The sequence below is a fragment of the Pelodiscus sinensis genome, chromosome 8 (genome assembly GCF_049634645.1).
Source record: "Pelodiscus sinensis isolate JC-2024 chromosome 8, ASM4963464v1, whole genome shotgun sequence".
Classification (NCBI taxonomy): Eukaryota; Metazoa; Chordata; order Testudines; family Trionychidae; genus Pelodiscus; species Pelodiscus sinensis.
The window spans coordinates 57,876,169-57,899,651 of NC_134718.1; the positions used below are offsets into that span (position 1 = coordinate 57,876,169).

The 23,483-nt window shown below is 40.8% G+C and overlaps 1 protein-coding gene across 5 annotated transcripts in view; it reads right to left on the minus strand.

Moving 5' to 3' along the window:
* Positions 1 to 218: 218 nt before the first annotated feature.
* The window catches only part of PLPP4 (phospholipid phosphatase 4), a 111,911-nt gene continuing 88,646 nt past the window's right edge, over positions 219 to 23,483 (minus strand). For 4 of the 5 annotated variants that reach the window (XM_075935355.1, XM_075935351.1, XM_075935352.1 and 1 more), the window contains 3 exons: positions 15,338 to 15,508; positions 3,143 to 3,714; positions 219 to 2,769 (listed from right to left, as the gene is read on the minus strand). In XM_075935355.1, the coding sequence (XP_075791470.1) occupies positions 3,515 to 3,714; positions 15,338 to 15,508 (371 nt within the window). In that variant the 3' untranslated portion in view covers positions 219 to 2,769; positions 3,143 to 3,514. The remainder of the gene's footprint in view (positions 2,770 to 3,142; positions 3,715 to 15,337; positions 15,509 to 23,483) is intronic. The other variant, XM_075935353.1, reaches the window with a different exon arrangement.

A 23,483-nucleotide genomic window follows, 5' to 3' on the forward strand; every position in this document is an offset into this window, starting at 1 on the left:
TTACCAGGATGCCAAAATAGCACGTCCATTATTTCAAAAAATATTTTGGAATAATGGGCAGCTTGTCTAAACATGGGGTAGCTATTTCAGGATACCTTTGGTAGACGTAGTTAATGTAGCACTGGTGATTTGCAACACTTGTTATGGTTTACTAATGCAACCAAATTGGTGAACTTTCTCCTTACCAAAAAAAGATAACATGTAGATGTACAAAAACCCACATTTATGTGCAGTTTTATTGGTGCATTACAACATTACATTTCCTTCACATTAAGAGAGCATGAAATTAAAATACATTGATCTACAAAATGCCTTCCTTATGCTGACGTGCACTGGTAGTTGTAACTCTTATGGACCAAGTTTTATTTCATTAACTCTTTCATATTTTAATTACACCTTAATCAAAGCTTTTACATGGCCTGTTTTATTACTTTCCATTTAATTACATCCATTAAAAGTGCTTTATTTGCTGCATTGCAAAGTCCTTTTCTTCTGTTTATCTTGCAATATAACTTATGCTAAACAATATTTCATATTCCAGCATTTTCACAATTGTGTTTCTTCTCAGTGCTGTGTCAGCCTTTTACATCCCAACTAACAAGGGAAACAGAGCTTACTTGTATCAAAGTCCATTAAAATAGCAGGAATTTATACAGCACATTTAGGAGGCTCTACTCATTTTTAAGAATACAGCAGATTCATATAAAAATGTGCAAAATGCACTATGCCTCAGTAATAAACTTTTGATATGAGTTTCAGAATTTTTGAAATATTTGCATACATGCCAGAAGCCAAGTTTTTCCAGTGAAAGACAAAGCCAATGGAAAAGTCCTACAGAATTTATAGAAATGATAACTTTGCCAGAGGGTTTTTTTTTTAAAATCATCCTATATAAAATTAGTTCTCTGATATAGAATTCTATCAAATGGTGCAAAAAGTCTATATCAGGGAGATCAGTGCTTATTACATTTTCTCAGGTTTCTAGAGTAATGACTGGTCTACTCTAGCTGGGTTTTGTAGGTCAAGCTAAACTGGGAAAACCCTTCTAGTGAGGATGCAGTTAAACCAGCATAATTAGCTTATATTGGTTTAAGTGATGTCAGTTTGAGGAACTGGCATAAGTTATAATGGAATGGAATATAAAAACAGTTGTGCTGGTATAATTGTATCTTTGCTAGAATCTATAGCAGCTTAGTTATAGTGAGAAAATATGCCATCCCTAATTAACATGGTAAGTCTGGTATAAGTCGTAAGTCTAGCCCAGACCTAATTTTTATAGAATCCTTATTGGTCTCATCCCTATTACATTTTCTGTGACTTTTCCATATTAATGTATATTTTACAATTTTGTAGGTTTTCATCAAATGAGTTTGGCAGTATTCTTTGGGGTGCATTTTTTATTTATAAAAAGGGTCTTTAACTTTGTTTTTCTTCTATAAAAATTCAAGTGTCGCCAATCAGGGAATAGCTCGTCTCAAAAAATCTACAACGTTTACCTTTGACAAAAATAAATGACAAGCCTTTACACTGACACATACAGCTTTTTTGAATCACAAAACGCCTACAAGGCCAATACATATTCCAACAGGAACACATTAGTTGTAAGGTAGCTATGGTACCGGTCTCCTCCAGTCTAAAGCACCATAATGGATATTGTTGATCAAAGCTGTCACGATCACCTTCACTAGATTAGCTAGCCAAGAAATGTTCTCCTGTCAGGGTGTGATTTTAGAACATTTTACCTGCTCTTTCATAATCCATCTATTAAAAGAAATGCTGGAAGTTGACAACTCTGCCATTCCACGCACATTTCACTGGAGTGTGATATGTTTTTAGTGAATGGATATTGAATGGAAATAGGAACCTAAAAAAGCCCCCAAATTAACTAACATAGGTTGGTCAGACACATAGTTATCTCTTCTGCACCTCACCCAAATCTTATTGAAATGATTTCCATTGATTTAATAAGCTTTGTATCAGGCAACAAGATGACCCTTACAAATGCCTTGCTTATGACTACAACAAATTGAAAATGGGGAATGAAGTAATGGGGAATGAAGTAATATTTATCAGAATTCATTCAGGCATACAGTGCTGGAAACAGACAGAAGTATTCATACATATGAAGCCAATGCTCATGAGCCAAAGTCCTTACATTCTTTAAGAGCAGCACCAATGCTGCAGTGAGTCAGTAGACAATTCCACCAGGACAAGCACACAGATTCACAGAAAACATGGTATTTTTGCAACTGCACAGTTTTAGGATTTTTGCTTGTTTGTTTTTAAGATTGCAGTTTGTTGTATGTCATGGGAATTGCTGCAGTTTCATTCAATCTGGAAAATAATTACTGCTCGAGCCCTCAGAAAAAATGCTAATATTTTAATACCCAGTTTTTAATCCAATCTCCAAACATATGTTATTGCAACCTGACAATTTCCACAGTTTTGGCTCACTCTACTGTCAGCATCATCCTCCAAAACCCCTGATGTAAGTAGACTTGGCTCCTTTCAGACTCTTGCTCTTCATACATTTCAGCAACTGTTTAATTACCGAGCTCAGAATAACCCTGCCAAAACTTGACAAGGAGCACAAAGTATTTGAGAGATTGATTATGTTAGAAGACCACAACATAAACATAAGGAAGTTGCATCAAATGATATTAAGATATTAAGAAACAGACCAAGAGCTGATTCTAATAGTTGCTGAAAGGTTTTGGAAAGTGATGCCTACACTCAACACCTGCTGAAATCACTCAGGGTATGTCTACACTACCCCCTAGTTCGAACTAGGGGGGTAATGTATGCATACCGAACTTGCTAATGAAGCCCGGGATTTGAATTTCCCGGGCTTCATTAGCATAAAGCCGGCGCCGCCATTTTTAAAAGCCGGCTAGTGCGAACCCCGTGCCGCGCGGCTACACGCGGCACGGACTAGATAGTTCGGATTAGGAAGCCTAAACCAAACTATCTAGTCCGTGCCGCGTGTAGCCGCGCGGCACGGGGTTCGCACTAGCCGGCTTTTAAAAATGGCGGCGCCGGCTTTATGCTAATGCAGCCCGGGAAATTCAAATCCCGGGCTTCATTAGCAAGTTCGGTATGCATACATTACCCCCCTAGTTCGAACTAGGGGGGTAGTGTAGACATACCCTCAGAGTTTAGGACAATCTACTTTCTAGGTGGTACTCAGCATCAAACATCATCCACTGTTTTCAAATTGATTGTATCTTCAAATACCTCTCAAAACTATTCCTTTAACGAGCCTGGATTTGGCATGTTCTTTCTACTGACACTCTTCTCCCTGGATTTTTTTTGCTCTGGCGATGGACTTAAAACAGACACCTAGACAATACATTATGCATTGAAAACTGAACCTTAAAAGTAGGAGGATGTTACAGTGTGAAAAGGAATATCTTAAAAACATCACTGCTCGATTGTAATGTAGAAAACATCATGTTAAGAGGCCAGTTTGGAGGAATGTGAGAAGGGCTAAAAGTTCACGGTGCACATTCATTAGTCATACTGGTCCTTCAGTTATTCCCTCTAGAGGCAGGCCAGTTGCATTATCAGCTGTAGGTCTCTCTTCTTTCTTTGTTGAGGTCTGAACTAGGAGGCTGACATAAGGTTTATGGCAAGCCATGTTACCCAAAGGCGGGTAGTGCTGTCTGTAGCAAATATAAGCGAAAATTAGGCCAATGATTCCTCCGACAAAAGCATCTAGGTAGGAAAAGCAACAAAAAATAGTTAGTATTGAAATAGTAGCCAGTATTGATGGGAGTTCATGGGAAAATTAAAGCCTGCCTATAAAAAGATGCAAAAGATTTCCCTGGGTAGGAGCACTCAGCATCCTTTAATCTGCTCCTGGATTTATCCTCATACAGAGCACTCACAATGGAGGCCCACAAGAAACTGTGTGGGTTGCTGCCCAGCAGATGGCATCCTTATCCAGGGGCAGGTGGCTTGAGTCCCTGTGAGGAAATCTTTAAAAGTATTCATAGAAGCATAGAGCACTAGAACTAGAAGTGACCATGGGAGGTCATCAAGTCCAGTCCCCTGCACTCATGGCAGGACCAAGCACCCTCTAGACCAGGGCTACTCAATTTTGAAAGCCCTGGGGGACACATTGATACTCACAGCACATGCCAAAGGCTACAACTTAAGTGTGGTTTCATATACATGGAAATATATATGCAAATAGCTTCTTTCACACTGTCAGGCACAAATACAAAGATTAAGCGTTAAGCCGTGGCGCCGACCCCAAACATGGCCAGTGTAAGCCAGTCAGCACCTCTCAGACTCTGACCACAGGACGAAGTAGCCAGCACTTCCCACAATGCCCTGTCACTTCTGGCGCCTCCTCCCTGGGGTGCTAAAAATGCTAACACCCTGTACCCCTCTGTTCCAGCCAGCCCATCCACTAGCATCTTTCAATGCTCACCCCATCTGGGAGACACCTCTCCATTGTGGAGTGTGTTCCCAGCGGAGGCCATGTTCAAAGGATCCAACCCACAGGCCATGTGTTGAGCCCCGTGTAAACCCAAACTGTACTGCGAGCCACAAACAAATGGACTGTGGGCCGCATGTGGCCCGTGGGTCACGTGTTGTGTAAACCATCTCTGGTAGGTGTTTGTCTAACCTGATTTTAAAAATCTCCAGTGATGGAGATTCCACAACGTCCCTAGGTAATTTATTCCAGCACTTAACCACCTTCACAGTGAGGAAGATTTTTCTAATGTTCAACCTAAACCACCCATGCTGCAATTTAAGCCCATTGCTTTTTGTCCTATAATCTGATATTAAGGAGAACAATTTTTCTCCCTCCTCCATATATAACACCCGTTAGGTACTTGAAAGCTGTTATCATGTCCCCTCAATCTTTCTTCTCTTTTCCAGACTGAACAAACCCAGTTCTTTCAATCTTCTCTCATAAAGCCTGTTTTCTAGACATTTGATCATTTTTGTTGCTCTCCTCTGAACTTTCTCCAATTTCTCCACATTGTTCTTGAAATGGATGCCCAGAAATGGACACAATATTCCAGTTGAGGCCTAATCAGTACAACAGAGCAGAAGAATTACCTTCTGTGTCTTTCGTTAAACACTTCTACTAATACATCCCAGAATGGTGTTTCCTTTTTTGGCAACAGTGTCATACTGTTGATTCATATTTCGCTTGTGGTCCACTATGTCCCCAGATCCCTTTCTGAAGTATTCCTTCCTACATAATCGTTACCCATTTTGTATGTATGCAACTGATTGTTCCTTTCTAAATGGAGTACTTTGTATTTGTCCTTATTGAATTACATCCCATTTACCTCAGACTATATTCTCTTTGTGCACTGAAAATTATGAGGGCTGTGGCTGGTATGAGATGGGTAGGATTCTGCATTGCCTCTTTCCCTACAAGAGTTATGAGTCACTAAATGCACATATGGCTTTAAGAGTTTCTCTTTGACCACCACTTGCCATCTATAATTGTATACCTATTTGAGGTTTGCACAGAGCACCCCCTCTTAGCCTCTCCTCCTGTGTCCATCAGCCACTCAGCAACTTGCACTATTGGGCCATAACAATAATTTGCACCATTAATATCTTTTAGCCATTATATTCTAAATTGGGGGAGGGAAATATTCTTAAAGTTGCTAAGCTATATGGATACTGTAGCCACAAAATAGTTTTTATTGTAGCCACAGCAGTGGCATTTTTATATTTTTAAAACAACACATTCATCTGAAAACTAATACAATTATCTGGAAAGACAAACCCTTCATTAAACAGTTTGGCTTTTTGGTCTTTTCTTTCTGCTTCTGCCAGACATCACTCCCCTCTCCACGCCTGCAGTGATGCTTGGCAACAAAACTACTTTGAAGTCCTGAACACACCTGCAGGTATTAGGAAGGCACTAGCATGCCTGGGTTTGAAAGGAGAGTGATCATTAAAGTTTCTTCTCCCTGTAGCTTTCCTCTCCTGGGTGCCATCACTACAATGAACAAGATAACAGACTTCTTTGCAACACAACGGGATTTGCTTCCTAGGTTTTTTTTGTGGAACCGTTATTCTCTGTCTGAGAGAACAACAGTCTCTCATGTGCAAAATGCTTTCGCTGTTTGTCAAGGTATTTACTACATGCCCCTTAATACTAAATTTTCTTTGGGAAATTATTTATTTTCAAGTGAAGGGAAAATTCCCTCTAAATACACATAGGCTCGGAAAGGCCCCATATTTTCAAATGTAAACCACAGTGAAAGACACTGATTATTAAATGACATCACATGTTTAATATTGTTCAGGAACTTTAGCCTGATCAAAAAGGGGCCTAACAGATTTCTTTTGCACTTTCTTAAAGGAAATGACAATGTAATAAAATAGTGAAATTATTGTCTAATTACAAAGAGGAGCAAATTGCTAAAATAAAAAGCTTTTGCAGTCTTAAATGTGATGAGTAATTTAGAATTTAAACCTTAATTCAGTCAGTCTGGTGTAGATTAGAGCTATGGCTTAAGGTAACGTATGTATGTCACTCAGTCAGGCCTGCCAATGGGAGTGGAGCAGGCAAAATGGCACAGCTGCCCTAGAGGCATGGCAGTTGAAAAGGGCCCATGGGCTTCTGGCTGCTGCTACCGCTACTGCAGTAGTTATGGCGACCAAGGCTTTAAATAGCTGGTGGAGCGCTACATGGCACACTCTGGGCAGTGCTGAAGGCCCAGCTGGGGAAGGTTAGCTCCAGCTCTGTCCCTTCTGCTCAAGGGCCCAGAGGTGCAGAGCCGGCCCTCCTTCCCATCTTAGACACCCCAAAAAGTCATCGAGTCCAGTCCCCTGTCCTCACGGCAGGACCAAGCACTATCTAGACCATCCCTGATCAGTGTCTATTTAACCTGCTCTTAAATATCTCCAGTGATGGAGATTCCACAACCTCCCTAGGTAACTTATTCCAGTGTTTAACCACCCTGACAGTTAGGAAGTTTTTCCTCATGTCCAACCTAAACCTCCCTTGCTGCAATTTAAGCCCATTGCTTCTTATCCTATCCTCAGAGGCCAAGGAGAACAATTTTTCTCCTTGTAACACCCTTTTAGATACTTGAAAACTGCTATCATGTCCCCTCTCAGTCGTCTCTTTTTTAAACTTGCACAAGGCCCTGCAAGTCTGTTGGCCTCCCAGCACTTGGGGTGTGATTTAGCCATTCCCCTGAGCAACATAAATTAGGCTGACTTAAGCCCCAGTGTAGACAGTGCTGTGTTCATGGGGGAGTTTCTTTTGTTGGCTTAGACTATCCCCATAAGAGAACTGACAGTGGTGCAGTGACTTAGCATAATTCCCCTTGAAAGTGACCTGAAAATCCCATCTTTGATCTTTATTTCCTGACTTCAATCTCATCCCAAGGATCAGGGTTACAAAAAATTAACAATACCCCGTCACTTGGCAGAAATCACTATTCAGTGACTCCAATATGGGCAATAACATAGACTTTCAAAACTGGCTATATTTAACAAAAAATGTTTAGAATAAAATAATTTACACTGCAGCTACATGAAAGATTACTTGTGTCAGATGGTGTCATATCAATTCCATTAAAGTCAAAGAATGATTGAATGTGGATAGCTTTCTTCAGGCCTCATCAAATTCCCATTGAAATTAATGGAAAGACTCATACGTGAATGTAAGGAACATTAGACTGGGGCCTCGTAAGAACATAAGAATGGTCATCTTGGGTCAAATCAATGGTCCACTTATTGTCAGAGGCTTCAGAGTGAATGAACAGAAAAAGGCAATTTCAAGTGATCCATCCTAGTCACCCAGTCCCAGTTTCTGGCAGTTGGCAATGAATGGCCTCCCAGAACATAGGGTTGATGGACCTGCCCTCCATGAACTTTTTTGGAACCCAGCTACACTTTTAAGCCTTCACAGTATGCCCTGGCAAGCAGTTCCAGTTTCTGACTGTTGATTTCATGAAAAACTTCCTTTTGTTTGAATCCTTTGGCCTATTAATTGCTTAGGAGGATCCTTAGTTCTTCTGTTGAAGAGACATGTGAAGTGGCAAACAATCGTTCCATATTCACTTTCTCCATGGCATTCTTGATTACATAGACCCTCTATTATAGTGATCTCTATTCCCTCTGTCCTAACTGATAAGCATCACGTTGGAACTCCTATCAATATAATGACAACTCTCATTATCTTAATGAAGATGAAAGAGCAGCGCTTTTTTCATTTAGAGAGGCTACTAGGATACCCAGCGTATCCAGAGCTGTAAGCATACTGATAATCATTTATGTCCTTTTCACCGTGATCAACACAGTTAGCTTCAGAGTAATGAACTCCTTTTGACTGAAACTTCTCCTGACAGCTTTGGATTTTACAGATCAAGCATGAGTATTTGTTCTCTCTCTCAGGTTCTGCAAATACGAACACACCTGGGAAACCTGGTGTGCTGGTCCTTTCTAAAAGAGCTCATCCTTCCTGGAGGCTGAATTATGAGATAATAACTTAGGGAACATCTACACTGCATCCCTAGTTTGAACAAGGGATGCAAATGGAGACGACCGAAGTACAGGCAGTCCCCGGGTTACGTACAAGATAGGGACTATAGGTTTGTTCTTAAGTTGAATTTGTATGTAAGTCGGAACTGGCTCCAGATTCAGCCGCTGCTGCAACTGACCAGGGGCTGACTACAGGAAGCTGGAGGCAGAATTGCTCTGCCCCCAGCTTCCTGGAATCAGCCACTGATCAGTTTCAACAGCGGCTGAATCTCGAGCCTGGGACAGAACAGCTGGGCTGCCAGGTAGGTCCCTGCAGGACCAACCCGGCAGCTCTACCCCAGGGTCCACAACAAAAGCCTGGTCTGCTGGGGAGGGGGCGCACTAGCTGTGCCCCCCCTCCCCAGCAGACCAGGGACACGGGGAGCAAAGCCGCAGCGGCAGCGGGGTCCCGCCCCTCTGAGACTTTGCCAGAGCAAAGCCTCAGAGGCTGCAGCTTTGCTCCCGGTGTCCCTGGTCTGCTGGAGACAGTCCCCAGCAGACCAGAGGCACCGGAAGCAAAGCGGCAGCGGCGGCGGGGTGCCGCGCCTCCCCGGCTTTGCCAGAGCAAAGCCTCAGAGGCGCAGGACCCCTTCACCTCCCCGGCTTTGCTCCAGGTGTCCCTGGTCTGCTGGAGACGGTCCCCAGAAGACCAGGGGCACCGGGAGCCAAGCGGCAGCGGGGTGCCGTGCCTCTGAGGCTTTGTCAGAGCAAAGCCTCAGAGGCGCGGGACCCCTCCGCCTCCCCGGCTTTGCTCCAGGTGTCCCTGGTCTGCTGGAGACAGTCCCCAGCAGACCAGGGGCACCCGGAGCAGCTTTTCTCACCCCTTAGGTCGAGGTGGCGGGACCGCTGCGCTCTGGGCGGTCCCGCTGCCTGCGAGCTCCGGGGCGAGAAAGCCCCGTTCGTAAGTGCGGATCCAACGTAAGTCGGATCCGCGTAACTCGGGGACTGCCTGTAGTTAATGAAGCGGGGATTTAAATATTTTTTGAGGAGTAATGTTAGTTTGGACTAAGGGCTTTAGTCCAAACTAACACATCCTGGCGCGCACTTCCTGGTTCAAATCAGCTGTGATTCGAACTAGCGCGCCGGCGAGATCATGCTAATGAAGCACGGGATATTTAAATCCCCACTTCATTAACTACTTCGGTCATCTCCATTTGCATCTCTAGTCCGAACAAGGGATGCAGTGTAGACGTACCCTTATTTAGGTTATTGATATGCCTTGACTGGTAACTGAGGATTAATTTCTACCAGTCTTACAAGTACAGATTGGATCTCCCTGGTACGGCACCTTTGGGACCTGAGCAGTCCTGAACCAGGGATTTTGCTGGACCAGGGGAGATCAATGTTCCCCTGCTGGCTGCTCCACTCCCTGGCCCCTCTATCTGGGCCTCCCACCTTGTGGCCCTGCTCACTGCCATCAGGGGTTTCCCAGAGTTTTCCAGTTGGGGCCACCTGACCATCACCAGTTCCATTGCTAGGGCCAGTCCTGCTCCTGTTGGGGGTTCCTCTTCCCCAGGATTCCCTGGCCCAGGACTCTCTGGCTGCTACTTGGTCTGGCTAATGCCAGGGGTTCCCTGGCCAGGACAGGGGCTCCCTGTTCCCCATCTGGCCCTGATGGCTCCCCAGCCCCCACATTGTCCTGTATGGCTCCTGCTCCCACCTCCAGGGTTCTTTGGTTTAGCAACATCCATTGCCCTGCTGGACCATGGATGTAGCATGATCAAAGTCCCAGATTTGGGAAGTTCAAGCTGTAGTAAGTAGCACCTTACTCATGAGCATTCTGATGGACTGTTACTACTCACATGAGCATATTGCTATATATAGCTAGGATACACAATCAAGTGTTTCTACTTTATATTCTATGCTACTCCCATCTGTTATATCTCCTTAATCAGTGCTAGGACTGTGCAAATGTTTAAATTGGTGAACACAAGTTGACATGTAGAATCCCACTGACATCAAAGGGATTGCTTGTGTGAGTAAATGTTCACCAGTATGATCAAGTGTTTCAATTTCACCATTCATCAACTCTTGGGAGGGTAGGGACTGCTTTTAATGTATGTTTCTACAGCATCTACTACAATGGGACCCTAATACTGGCCAAGGCCTGTGGAAACGACCATGATAAAAACTAACCACATGACTGCAGTGCTTTACATATCTGGGTTGCTGATCTTGCCCCATGTAATCAGCAAAATTAGAATTTTGGTTTTCTCCAAGAAGATGCCTGTGTTTTATTTGAGATCCTAAGAGAGACAGCATTGGGAAAATGCTACTTTTAATTCATTTTTCAATCACAGAAAAGGAACATTGTTCCAGATTCATTGTTCACTGCTATTTCTATATTTATCTAGTTAATAAATTCATTGGAATCTTTTCAGATTAGAGAAAACAGTGTGTAAAGCTAGGGACTTATAATAGTCAATGTATTTGGGATTCAATACAGAAAATGCTAAAAATCCGTTGTAGTTCACTAATGCCAACACAAAGATTAGGAACACTATATTTTCCCATCAGAACTGAAGGAGCCACAGAGAATGCTCATAATATTCATTCTGAGATCCAATTCTATGGCTTCTTAATGTAAAAATATACTATTTCCTCTTACACCTACAGTTCACTGAGCCCTGTCCAGTATATTGATGGTCCTTGCTCATCTCCCACTGGACACTTATGGCTGTATCACAAAGCCACCATAAGTAATTTAATACAATTAGCTGTCTCCACTGAGCACAAAAGACAGGGGCTGAGCCACAATGCTAAATCTTGCAGAGTGACTTAGTCCTTCCCTAGAGAGTACAGTCTTTTCCACTAAGAATTAAAGTCACCCGCAGGGTAACATGGTTGCCTGAATAATCCCTGGCTTGTGAGCAGCCAGCAGAGTTTTCAGCATCTTCTACTAAGCTTCAAAGACAAACAGACACAGCTCATCTGTAATGAACGTAGTTGGTAACCCCTGGGTGTAATCTATTTCTACAACATATAAAACGCATCATAATGATCTGCCTCACAGCATACATTTTAGCCCATAAATAATTCTTGGCAGGATAAAACACATTGCAGACATGCACAGAAAAAGCTAGAGAAGAGCTGTGGATTTTTTTCTCACAAACACACGTAGTTTTAATACTACATTCCACAACATATCTATCTCAGACACACATGAATTTGCATAAATAATTAGCCTGTATTTTGAAGTGGTTATCTGATTTTTTAAATAATTGTGATATTTTAATTGATTTAAAATGTTCTACCATTCTTAATGTCTTATAGATAAACTGCTATAAAAAGACTTTCTCTGCATTTGAAATTGTTGCTATTTTAATGTACAATCTTGCTTATTTGTATACCTGGACACTGTTTAACCCACATTTTCTTGTTTCAGAAAATGTGATTTTATCTAACAACATTTTCTATAGGAAAATGTTGATTTTGACTGGATTTTTAAATTTTTCTAATAATAAAAAAGGAAAAGGAAAAAATTGAACAGGCTATACCCACTTTCCTATGTTTTGCTTTAAAATTAGTAAAAAAATACTTTTGTTTAAAAAGAACCAAACAATTGTTTTTAAAGTTTATATTTATTAATTTATTGAACAAACACCATTTCGTTTTTTAATTGTTTTGGGTGTTGTAGTTTCAATAGTAAGTAACAGCTTTGCAGGTTTAACAGAAAAGTATTTTAAAGAAAAAGCAAAACTGGCAAAATTAAACTATTTTAAATTGTTGACGGTTAAGTTGCTAAAGCAGATTTTTTTCTGAAATGACTTCTTGGGTAATTTCTCTTTGTTAACAAAATACCAGCTTAATACAGTGCTGCTACTGTACTGACTGAATTGAATATCAAGCTACTAAAATAAGGGCTCTTGCAACACCAAAGTTTTTGGTGATGTTTCTGATTGTTTTGTTTTCCAAATGTTTTGTTGTGGTTTTGTGTTTTCCCTCTTTGGATGTTGCAAAAGAACAGCAATTTGTTGATTCTTTTTTAAAGGAGGCAACAAACTTAAGTAAGAACGCCAGCAGAACTAAAGATTTTTTCCCCAAGTGTGCAATCAAACACTAGTGCATAAAATATTCGTGACTTGGGTAAATGTAAAGATTTAACTGTGTAAGTGGCAAAAGAGGGGGGTATTTTTTCCATCTTTACCCATCCTGGGCATACAATGAAGTTTGTTCTTAAACATCTTACAAATACATATCAGCAAGAGTTTTAGCTACAAATTAACCAAGTTGTAAGTTCTTGGTATTGTTAACATCTGGAAAATTTAACTGCAATGTTGGTAATATTTAATAAAGTAATATTTGTAAATCCCAGTATGAGAATAAGAAAATTAAAAATCTTACACAATAATTAAGTTTCTTTTCCATTTCCTTTCCCCCCTATATGCATGAGATAAAATGAGATTTTTCTTTGTAACTGTGATTTTTTTTGAACAAATGTCAGGTCCTAGGTGTAACTGCTTCATTAAAAAAAGGAATTATTTTATGATAATTGGGCCTATAAATTAATTCTAATTGTGAGCTCAACTGTAAAAAAAATATGTGAAAGGTCATAAAATGTCACATTAACCTTATAATAGCAAATGTTAATGCCAACAGGTACAAAAAAACTGACCAATGCTTCCCCCCCCCGCCCCCCCCGCCCCGAATTAGTCAAAACAAAAATGTCTCATGCTATAGTTCAAGATCTATGTCAAAACTGTGCTTGGTAAAGACAAAAGATATGTAACTGGATTATAAGGAACCGCAGTTGATGTGCCGGATATCAGATCTAATTGGTGAACAACATAACAAGCGGATGGGCTATTTCATCCATCATTCCCTTTACTTGGGACCTTAAGGAAATACTCTGGGGGGGAAATAGAACAGAAGGAAGTTACTGGCGTGAGATCCATCGCCATGGCTAACATCATCGTTTCCTAGAACCCTGCTCTTCTTTGCCCTGATCCTAGGGAAGTGCTGACCAGATCATGCTGGAGAAAGGGATTCAAATGTCATTGGTCTCCCTACCTACTTGAGCTAAATCCTAAAAATGTCTAAGGCCTTGGCTATACTTACCCATAGACTGACACTCTGGAGATCGATTTTCCAGGGACTGATTTAGCAGTTCTAGTAAGGACCCACTAAATCAACCACTGATGGTGCCCCTGTCAACCCTAGTACTTCACAGAGTTGTGAGGAGTAAGGGAAGTCAATGAGTTTCTCCTCTCGTCCTCCCACAATGGGGATGCTACAGAAATTCAACTTATTCTCGTAGCTGGAGTTGAGTATCTTAAGTCAGCTTTCACCCCCCAGTTTAGATCTGCCCTTAGATTAAGCAAAATAGGATTTTAACAATAGCAGCAGTAACAATAGCTCTAGCTCATCTCATCTAGGTTCTCTTTTACCGAAAAGGACAGTTATTTCTGCCTTTAGTACCATGTAATAGATTGCCAAAGAAGGTTTTTTTCCCCCTTCTGATAACTTTAGCTAAAGGGAAAATTCATGAAAACCTCACTTAATACTTTGCATTTCAAATGATTTAACTGTTTTTCCTTCTTTTTTTATCTTTAATGAAAGGTTAAAGAATTTTGAATGGTGTGTTTGCTATGGTACTAATCAGGCTCAGGTCTCGGTAGAAGCAAAAACTGTTTAATGTTGGACAGTGAGGGTATGTCTACACTGCCACCCTAGTTCGAACTAGGGTGGCTAATGTAGGCATTCGAATTTGCAAATGAAGCCTGGGATTTAAATATCCCGGGCTATATTTGCATGTTCCCAGGCGCCGCCATTTTTAAATGTCCCGTAGTTCGAACTCCCCACCCACGGCTACACGCGGCACAGACTAGGTAGTTCGAATTAAAGCTCCTAATTCGAATTACCATTACTCCTCCTGCGGCTCCCGTGTAGCCACGGGCAGGGAGTTCAAACTACGGGGCATTTAAAAATGGCGGCACCCGGGAACATGCAAATAAAGCCCGAGATATTTAAATCCCGGGCTTCATTTGCAAGTTCGAATGCCTACATTAGCCACCCTAGTTCGAACTAGGGTGGCAGTGTAGACATACCCTCACTGGCTTATGTTAACATCCTTTTATTCTATATACATTAATATTACAGTAGTAACATCTTCCCTAACTGCAGATCAGAAAAGCACTGCATGTTCCTCCCAAAAAAACCATGTTACAATAAAGTAAATTCTGAATATTTTACTTTGCAGTTGCAACTTAGTGAACATACATTGGTACAGCATACATTGTACATAACAAATCCAGTTCAGCGAACTCTGGGAATGAGTGCATCCTGAAATAAAACACTGGATTCAAAATATTAGCTGCCAGAAGCTATGGAAAATTATCATTTTGCATTGAACATGATGTGACTATGATAGATTTTTCTTACAAAATTGGGAAACAGGTGTTCTCATTCCTCCAAAGCCATAATGACTATAACCTTTTACCCAAACTTCTTTTTTACTAAAAAGTTTTAATAGGCTAGAAAATATACAGCTTTTCAGCAAAGCCTTCAGCTTGGGCAAAAGTTGTCACCATTCCTATTCTATTTTATGTCTTATTATGCCCAAATCCATCTAGTATCATTATGAAAAAGTCCTGTATTTTTCTGTCCTACTGTATTGGGCCAACACTTGTTCACAGGCATTCATCCGCATGTAAAAGCTCACAGCTATACTGGGCCTCTGTCATATTCACACACACTGTAGGGACCAAATGACACCTAGAAGTAGCATCAAGTCAACAAGCTATGACTGCCCCATCCCAGATGCTCTCAGAATGTTAACCACTGGATTACAGGGATAATAACAAGGAAAGGCATCACCATGACTCACCTTGCCAATGATGCTTATAGTCACACATGCGTGACAGGGCAATCATCATGGCACAATAGAGAGGCAGAATTGCTGCACAAAGCCGCCAGCTTTTCCCTCGGCCATTTTCAGTGAAGCAGTGCAACTTTCCAGCTAAGTAGAAGGTCGTAAAGCCAAGGCCTGAAAATGCAACTGCCAAAGAAAAACACAAATTACAGAATATGTAATTAAAAACTAGAGTAAGAATATGATCCTGGGAGGTTTAACAGAGAAGTGAAGGACCTGTGATTTATAGGAGCCAGAATATATGATATAGAGATTCCTTCTGCCTTAAGTGCTATGACTTTATGACAGATATCTCTCTCCTGGCGGAAGGTTCTGATCTTAGTACATGCTTGGCACCACTTTTAGGTTAGAGGCCGTTTGAACCAGAAGGATGTAAAAAACACAGGCCATGCATCCTGAACCTACATACATTCTAATGACCACATACAGGAACCACAGGTGCACAGTTCCTGGTGGGAGGCACTCAACATTTTTTAGGCTCAGACACACATTCACCAGGTAAACAGGTTGTCTCTGAATCTGGCTTTGGCCCACAGGCTGTCTATTGACTGTCCCTGTAAACCCTACACATATAATCAGTGAGAGGCCTGCAGAGTGATAACCCCAGCCTTCATTTTAACTGTATTGATACACTATTATATTTAATTTAACCTTCTTAAGTAGCTGATTTTTTAAATGGTTATTGCTAAAATAGTGGCATTAAAAATATTAGGCTCAAACCTACAAGTACTAAGCTGCTGGTTCTCAGTCCCATGCAAGATTGGACCTATTATTAATACATGCTTTCCCTATCTGTGATATACAGCTATACAGTAATACACGGTAATGAGGTTGAGCAAATACTTCAGAGTAAATCTACCCGACTTTCAAAAATGTGCAGCTCACACATAACCCACCATATCCCAAAATACTGGATCAGCTTATTCTTTTACTCTTTTCAATAAAGTTGTCTTTAGCAGTAAACTCTTTTCCTCTGGAAGAGTCAGGCCTCCTATCCAGTGTTGCATATTTATCTTTTTGCTTTATGGTTTCCAGTCCAACAAACACGTAAGCACATGCTTAACTTCAGGAACATGGTTAAAAGTGCTGCCGGACTGGGGCCTATGCTGAAAAGTCCAGGATTGATGGTGTAAAAGGATTCACTCATATAAAGGTATTTTATAGGATTTAAAAGATAGGATTGGCTCAATTTACTTGCTTCTGTATCACATTCTTAGCTAGCACTTATGGCAGAATCCAAATGCCAAGTTTTCATATACTGAGTATTTCAATATAGGTTCCTGTTCACATTCCTGACAGCTGGTGATGGATCTAGGGCAGCGATTTAACACATTTTTTTAAAAACTTTTAATTAAAAATATGTATATTATACATTTTAAATGTTTGTTGATGTAGTTAACGTAGCTGGGTACCTCCCTGCAACATTTGTAATGTGTTTATCACTGTAAGAACTAGACATTACTAATGTAAGGTAATAGGTCACGTTCATATGGTAAAATCCACAGATCTTGCTCTTTTTGAATTCAATGGCAAATTTCCCAGTAATGTTGGATCAAACCCAGATTTCTTTTCTAAATTTATGCTTAGGCCTTTCAAATGTCCTTCTGCACATACTTTCCATTGCTAAACAAAACAACGTAATTACCTTTGTGTCTGCAGATGAATTTAATAGTCAATTTTAGTTGATACCACAGTGGCATCAATTTCATACATTTTAACCCTGTCAGCAATTAAATATAAAAATTGCTTTTTACCTTTAAACTCAGAAACGAATGGTCTCTTCTGAACAGAACTTGCAGCTAGAGGAGAAATACATACTAACCATCAAACTGTGGCACTGATTACTTAATTTTCTGATAGCTCCCTGCTCACTATGGTGATTTCACTACATTCTTCTTGGCTGAAGAAGGTGGGAGGTGACCTCTCAAACAAAGGTAAGTATCTAACAGGGATGTGAATGATTAACCGGTTCACCAGTAAGCATCACCCTTACAGGTTATGGTTAACCTGTGGCCCAGCCGGGCTGGTACATTATGAACAGATGCAGGAACAGCCCTATTTCTTATACATCATGCAACTAAAAAACTGGAAGAGTCTCCCTTAACTTCTTTAAACTTTTTTATTTCCAGGCAAGTAATTTTCATATTCATGGTTCAAGATTGGGTTCTATTAAGATCCTCCAGTGCCACAGATTTGCAGTGAAACAAATATTAATCATAGCACAGCAGTACCCACCAAAATTTTAAAAAATGCACCGCATTGCATTTCAATGAACTTAATTAGCCCCTAAAGAAAGGACCTAAAACAAAACCAAAGTGATTTTATAGCTAAGATCATTAAAAGTTTCCAAAAGGGAATGGTAAGTACAGAACTTCCTTGATATTTATTATCTGCCTTATATTCTCAGGGGGATTCTCAGGGAACTTTGTGATGGAGGGCTATCCAAATTTGCTTCAAAACAGTACAATGCAAAGCAAAAGGAAACAACTTATCAATGGGGATTTCAAAACCTTCTTAATAAGGGACCCCTTCAAAGTATGCCTTTTGAGAAGAGAAACTTTTGTAATTTTGAAACACTGACAGTGATTTTAATTGTGCTGAAATGCCTTATTGCCAACTGAAATGAAAAATGTAGCGCCGTTGGCATCAGAGACATCTGATGCAGATTTGAACAGCTTAGTAGTGGCAGACTTTCCCCCCGCCATGTATATTATAAACATTCAGTCTCTTGCCATGGCTATTACTTGTCAAGTAGTGATTTTTCAGTTTGCTGGCAGTTCTCATTCTTTTTAAAATTTAAAATAACCAACAGGTTTTCAAAACTTTCAGCAAATCACAAAAGTTGGAAAATGTCCTTTGGGGTTGAATGAAATGCTTCCTTCAAAAGGAAATACTTTGTTTCATTTGGGGTGTTTGTTTAATAAACACAAAGGAAACTTTCAGGCTAGTGTCACAAAGGGAATTAGGAACCATTCCTAAACCCATGGTGGTGTACCAACCCCTTTTCCTTAGTGGGCACTAAACTGGGACATGGGGGACCCAGGTTAAAATCCCCACATTTGATATGAAAGTGTGCTAGAGAGTGAGACCGATTCTGTAGCTGGGCAGTCAACTTGGGCTCAAGTGCATATTTAAGTATTTATACAAAGTGAAACTGCTTCAATGGGAAAGACTAAGACAGACCCACACTGGAACAGCCAGTAGCCTAGAGGAGATATCTAAACCTACTTCTCCTATATACCAGGCTAGTGCACTAGAATATTCAGTATAAACCGAGGAGCCACCCTCCTTTTCCCCAGTTTTGTGAACAGCGCCTGAATCTAGCCAGAAAAATTGAAATGTTTCATTTTGAAAATGTTGAAGTATAGAAGCAGTAGACGCCCTATATCTTGACTTTAAAAGGTTTTTGATACTATCTCTTGTGACCTTCTCATAAACAAACTAGGGAAATACAACCTGGATCAGCAGTTCCCAATCTTTTCCAGATGGGGACCCATTTTGACAATTCAGGAAGACTTGGTGACCCAGGGCAATTTAAAAAAAATGTATGAATGGCTCCTTAAGAGCCACCTGGGGATACCCTGACCTAGATGGAGTTACTATAAGGTGGGTGCATAACTGGTTGGAAAACCATGTCCAGAGATTAGTTATCAGTCAAACTGTCAGTCAAACTGGATGAGCATAATGAATGAGGTCCCGCAAGGAACAGTTCTGGGTCAAGTTCAGTACTGAGATATTGACACAGAGTATACTTTTACAAAGTTTGCAGACCATACCAAAAGGAGAAGGGCTGCATGTGCTTTGGAAAATCACATTAAATTTCAAAATGTTCTGGACAAACTAGAGAAATGGTATGAAGTAAATAAAATGAAATTCATTAACTACAAATGTAAATTGCTCCACTTGCAAAGGAACAATCTGTTGTACATGTACAAAATGGGAAATTACTGCCTAGGAAGGAATACTGCAGAAAGCAATCTGGGGGTCATAGTGGAGCACAAGCCAAAGATGAGTGAACAGAATAACCCTGTATCAAAACAAAACAAAAAAAACCAAAAAAAAACCCCACGCAATTCTGAGGGGAATTAGCAGGAGTGTTATAAAGAAGAGATGAGACGTAATCCTTCCATTCTATTCTGTGCTTATCTGATTAGGCCTCAGCAGGAATATTGTGTCCAATTCTGGGTGCCATATTTCAGGAAATTTGTGGACAAATTGGGGAACATCCAGAGAAGAGTAAAAAATAATGTTTAACGGTCTAGGAAACATGACCTATGAAGGAAGATTGAAAGAATGGGATTTGTTTAGCTTGGAAAAGAGAAGACTGAGAGGGGACATAATAACAGCTTTCAAGTACCTAAAATAATGTTAAAGGTGGAGGGAGAAAAATGATTCTCCTTAACCTCTGATGGTAGGACAAGAAGCAATGGGTAGTTAAGCACTAGATTAAATTGCTTAGGGAGGCTGTGGAATCTCCAACACTGGATATTTAATGAACAGGTTAGACAAACACTTGACAGGGATAACAACAAGGAGTCCTGTGGCACCTTAGCCCTGGTCTACACTTATTTCAAAATAACAAGCAGAGCATTCACACTACCAAGCCCGTTATTTTGAAATAACAGGCTGGTTATTTTGAAATAGTAACTCCTGCTTTCCACGAGGAATTACACTTATTTCAAAATAGTTATTTCAAAATAGCAGTAGTGTGGACGCGCCACTGCTGCTATTTCGAAATAACTACTCCCCAGAGTCATTCAAAGAAATTACTCCCCAGTGCTTGCTGGGGCTCAAAGATGAAAGTAGCACATCCACATTAACTGAGGCTGCCTTGAATTAATTTTGAGGCTTCCCTGTCATGTGGACAGGCTACTTCAATTTTGGTATTTTGGAAGTTATTATTTCAAATTTAGTTATCTCAAAATAATTTCTTAGTGTACACATGCTCTTAGAGACTAAGATTTATTAGGGCATAAGCTTTCATGGGTACTAGATAATACATAGGCCATGTCTACACCTGACCTAGAAGATTGACTTAAGGTACGCAATTCCAGCTATGTAAAATACATAGCTGGAGTCAGCTTCCGTAAGCCAAGCATGGCGCTATTCCTAGGGCCGGATAAAGGGGGGGGGGCTAGCTGGGCAGCTGCCCAGGGCACCAACCTATGGGGGGCACCTGATTGAAGTGGTATGGGGCGCCGCGTGCCCAGGGGTGGGACCGCGCATGTGCCGCGCGCCCGCTGCCCAGGGCACAAGTATGGCTCAGTCTGGCACTGGCTATCCCTACTAGGAGAACCCATCAGGAGCAAATGCTCCCATTGGCTTCCCTTACTCCTTGCAACTTCGAGGAGTACAGACGCCAGCCGGAGATGCCCTCAGTGTTTGATCTATATTAGACCAGCTAAATCGAATGCCAGAACATCAATCTCTGAGGCAGTGAGTTGAAGACATGCCCTCAGTCCTGTTGTGAGGTCCCTTTCCGTTCTCTGATTATATGATTCTGATGTTTCTGAAATTATTTTTCAATTGTTTTCCAGTAAAAAATTTCACTTAAATTGACATGAATTTGTGAAATGTTTCAATTGTCTCAAAACTATAGTTTTCAGCAAAAAATCTGGATGAAAAATTGTGCCCACTTCTATTGAATAACATGAAGAAGCATGGCATCATCATGGTGGTGCCCTTTACCGAAAGGATCTGTGTATATTTTTATACTTTCCACAATTTCTGTACTTATTGTTAAGTCTTTAGGGAGATCATTAAAATCCTTCCTGCATGTAAAATCTTTTGCATTGTGAATTTCCACTCTGTGGCTTGGATTCTTTTACAGAATTCCCTTCATGATGATACTTCAATAAATGAAAAGCAGATAGGGCTGTAGCTAAATATACTCCATATAAACAATATATGGGTGTCACACAATGTTATAAATTACATGCTTTTCATTCTGAAGGCAACAAGGTAATTAAAACCATAGACTGAGAAGCTAAATCACAGTAAACTCTGACTCAAAAGAAGATAGGCAAAGCCAACCCTACCTGTATTAAGAAGCCTCGACATCTGCCTTGTATTCTGTCCTATTCAATCTAATCCACAATGCAATACCCAGAACTATAATGGATTTGCTCTATTGTTCCGAAGAATGCTGGCACAATCCACAGAAAAGAGCATCATTCAACCACGTGGTGGAATTTAGTGATAGATTTAGTTTGATAAGGCCTGGATTACATCCAATCAAAGACCCTGGTGAGGGGGGGAAAAATAAAAATGCTCCTTGCACTCCTGATCCCTTTCCCATGTGTGTTCCAAGCATGTAACATTTCCATTGAGGTCAGTGGAAGTTCTGCCTTATAAAAGAAGGCACAAGAAGGATCTATATTCACAGTACAGGTGGAGAAACAAATTTTGCCTTAAGCTGTGAGTTTTTAACTATGAACCGAAGGGCAGAAATAAAGATTGACTCTCACATTCCATGTTGGTGGGAGGTGGGAGGGAGGCTTATGCCCCACATAAGATGAAAAAGAGAAATAATGATGCTTTGGCTTGTGACCGTGAAACCAATATTCTCTACAGTGTTGTGAAATTGACTTTCTGCAACCTGGAATCTGTACATCCAGAACTGAGAGGCTTGTCTCCAGGGCCTCGGTGTGTACTGTCAGCAGCAGAGGAGACCACGGACTCAGCAGCTAACACCTCTCAGATGGAGGAGCATCAAATAGAGAAGTAAGAGTATCCTCCAATATCGCTGGAATACTGTGCACTCTGTCAAGGCTACTTCTTTGCCTGCTGACTGTATTTTGAAAGCCGTGGTCAGACAACAACATTCAGCAGGGCAATTCTGTACAAAGGGAAACCAATGTGGGATCATATGTGCAATTTACATTCAAGAACCAGCCAACCCACTGCATGTATTTGAGTTGATTTTTCTTTTCTACTATAGGAAAAGTCAACAACTTGTTTGTACGGCACATAATAGGCAGAGAACATACACAAAAGGACAGGTCATGCACATATTAGAACTAAACATGGAAATAAAACTGTCCAGTATCCCACTAAAATAGCTCTTATGAATACTGTATAAGAAAGATTTTAAACAACCAGTAGAACCATTGCTATTGACCTATATTTATCTTTTTGCTCCATTTTGAGCTATTTTGATCCCCTGGACCTGTGTTATTAATATTCTGAACCACTTGTATAATGGAGACAAGGGATGACATAAAATCCCAGCAGCCCTTCTGGGAAACAGACAGCACAAACAAAAACGAAGACGTCTGTCTGATTCAGCTGAAACAGTGTAACTAATGCTCAGGAAGATGTTGTGAAGTGCCAGTATAAATATTGAACTGGCGCTGAATTATGGAAGGAATGGGAGGAAGAAGAGGAATGATCCAAATGGGCATCACAGGAATATGTAACAATTTTCTGCCCTTTGTTTGTTCTGTTATTGCTGGTATCTTAGCGCACGCAGACCCCAGACAGCACCTCAAAGAGGGCAAACAGACCTTCCTAGATTGGTCACTAAGTTGAAAAACAATGTGGAACGTGGCATGTGTTGAATGAAGAAAACAGCCTGTTTAAAATGTGTGCGGTGCTATAATTATTTGTACGGTAGCATTGTGTAGCAGCCTACGCTAAGATTAGCTCCCTATTGTGCTACACCCTGTACAAACACGCCGTAAAGTCCCATCCCACAGAGTTTACATTCAAAACTGACTAAGGGTGGGAGAACTGAAAATACATACAGAAGGGAAATGACTTCCCCGAAGCTCACACACACCAAAACCAGAAATAGAAGCAGAACCAGAACTAAAGTCTCCTGGGCCCCAGACCAGTGCTTTGACCACAGAATTGTGCTGCCTCATAACAGTCATACAGCTTCTTTCTGCATTTCAATAGCAATCATAAAAGCTCTCTCTGAACAGGCTGGAATAGTCACAAAATATGCCCGTAGGGAGGGGAGTATTGGAATTAGGAAGCAGGATTTAGTTCTTACTGTTAATGGTTGTTACATGCTGACATCCAGGGAACAATAGACCCAAAAGTGACGAGGAAAATAGATTTAGCAAGACTCTATTCCTCCCGTTACAGTATGCTTACG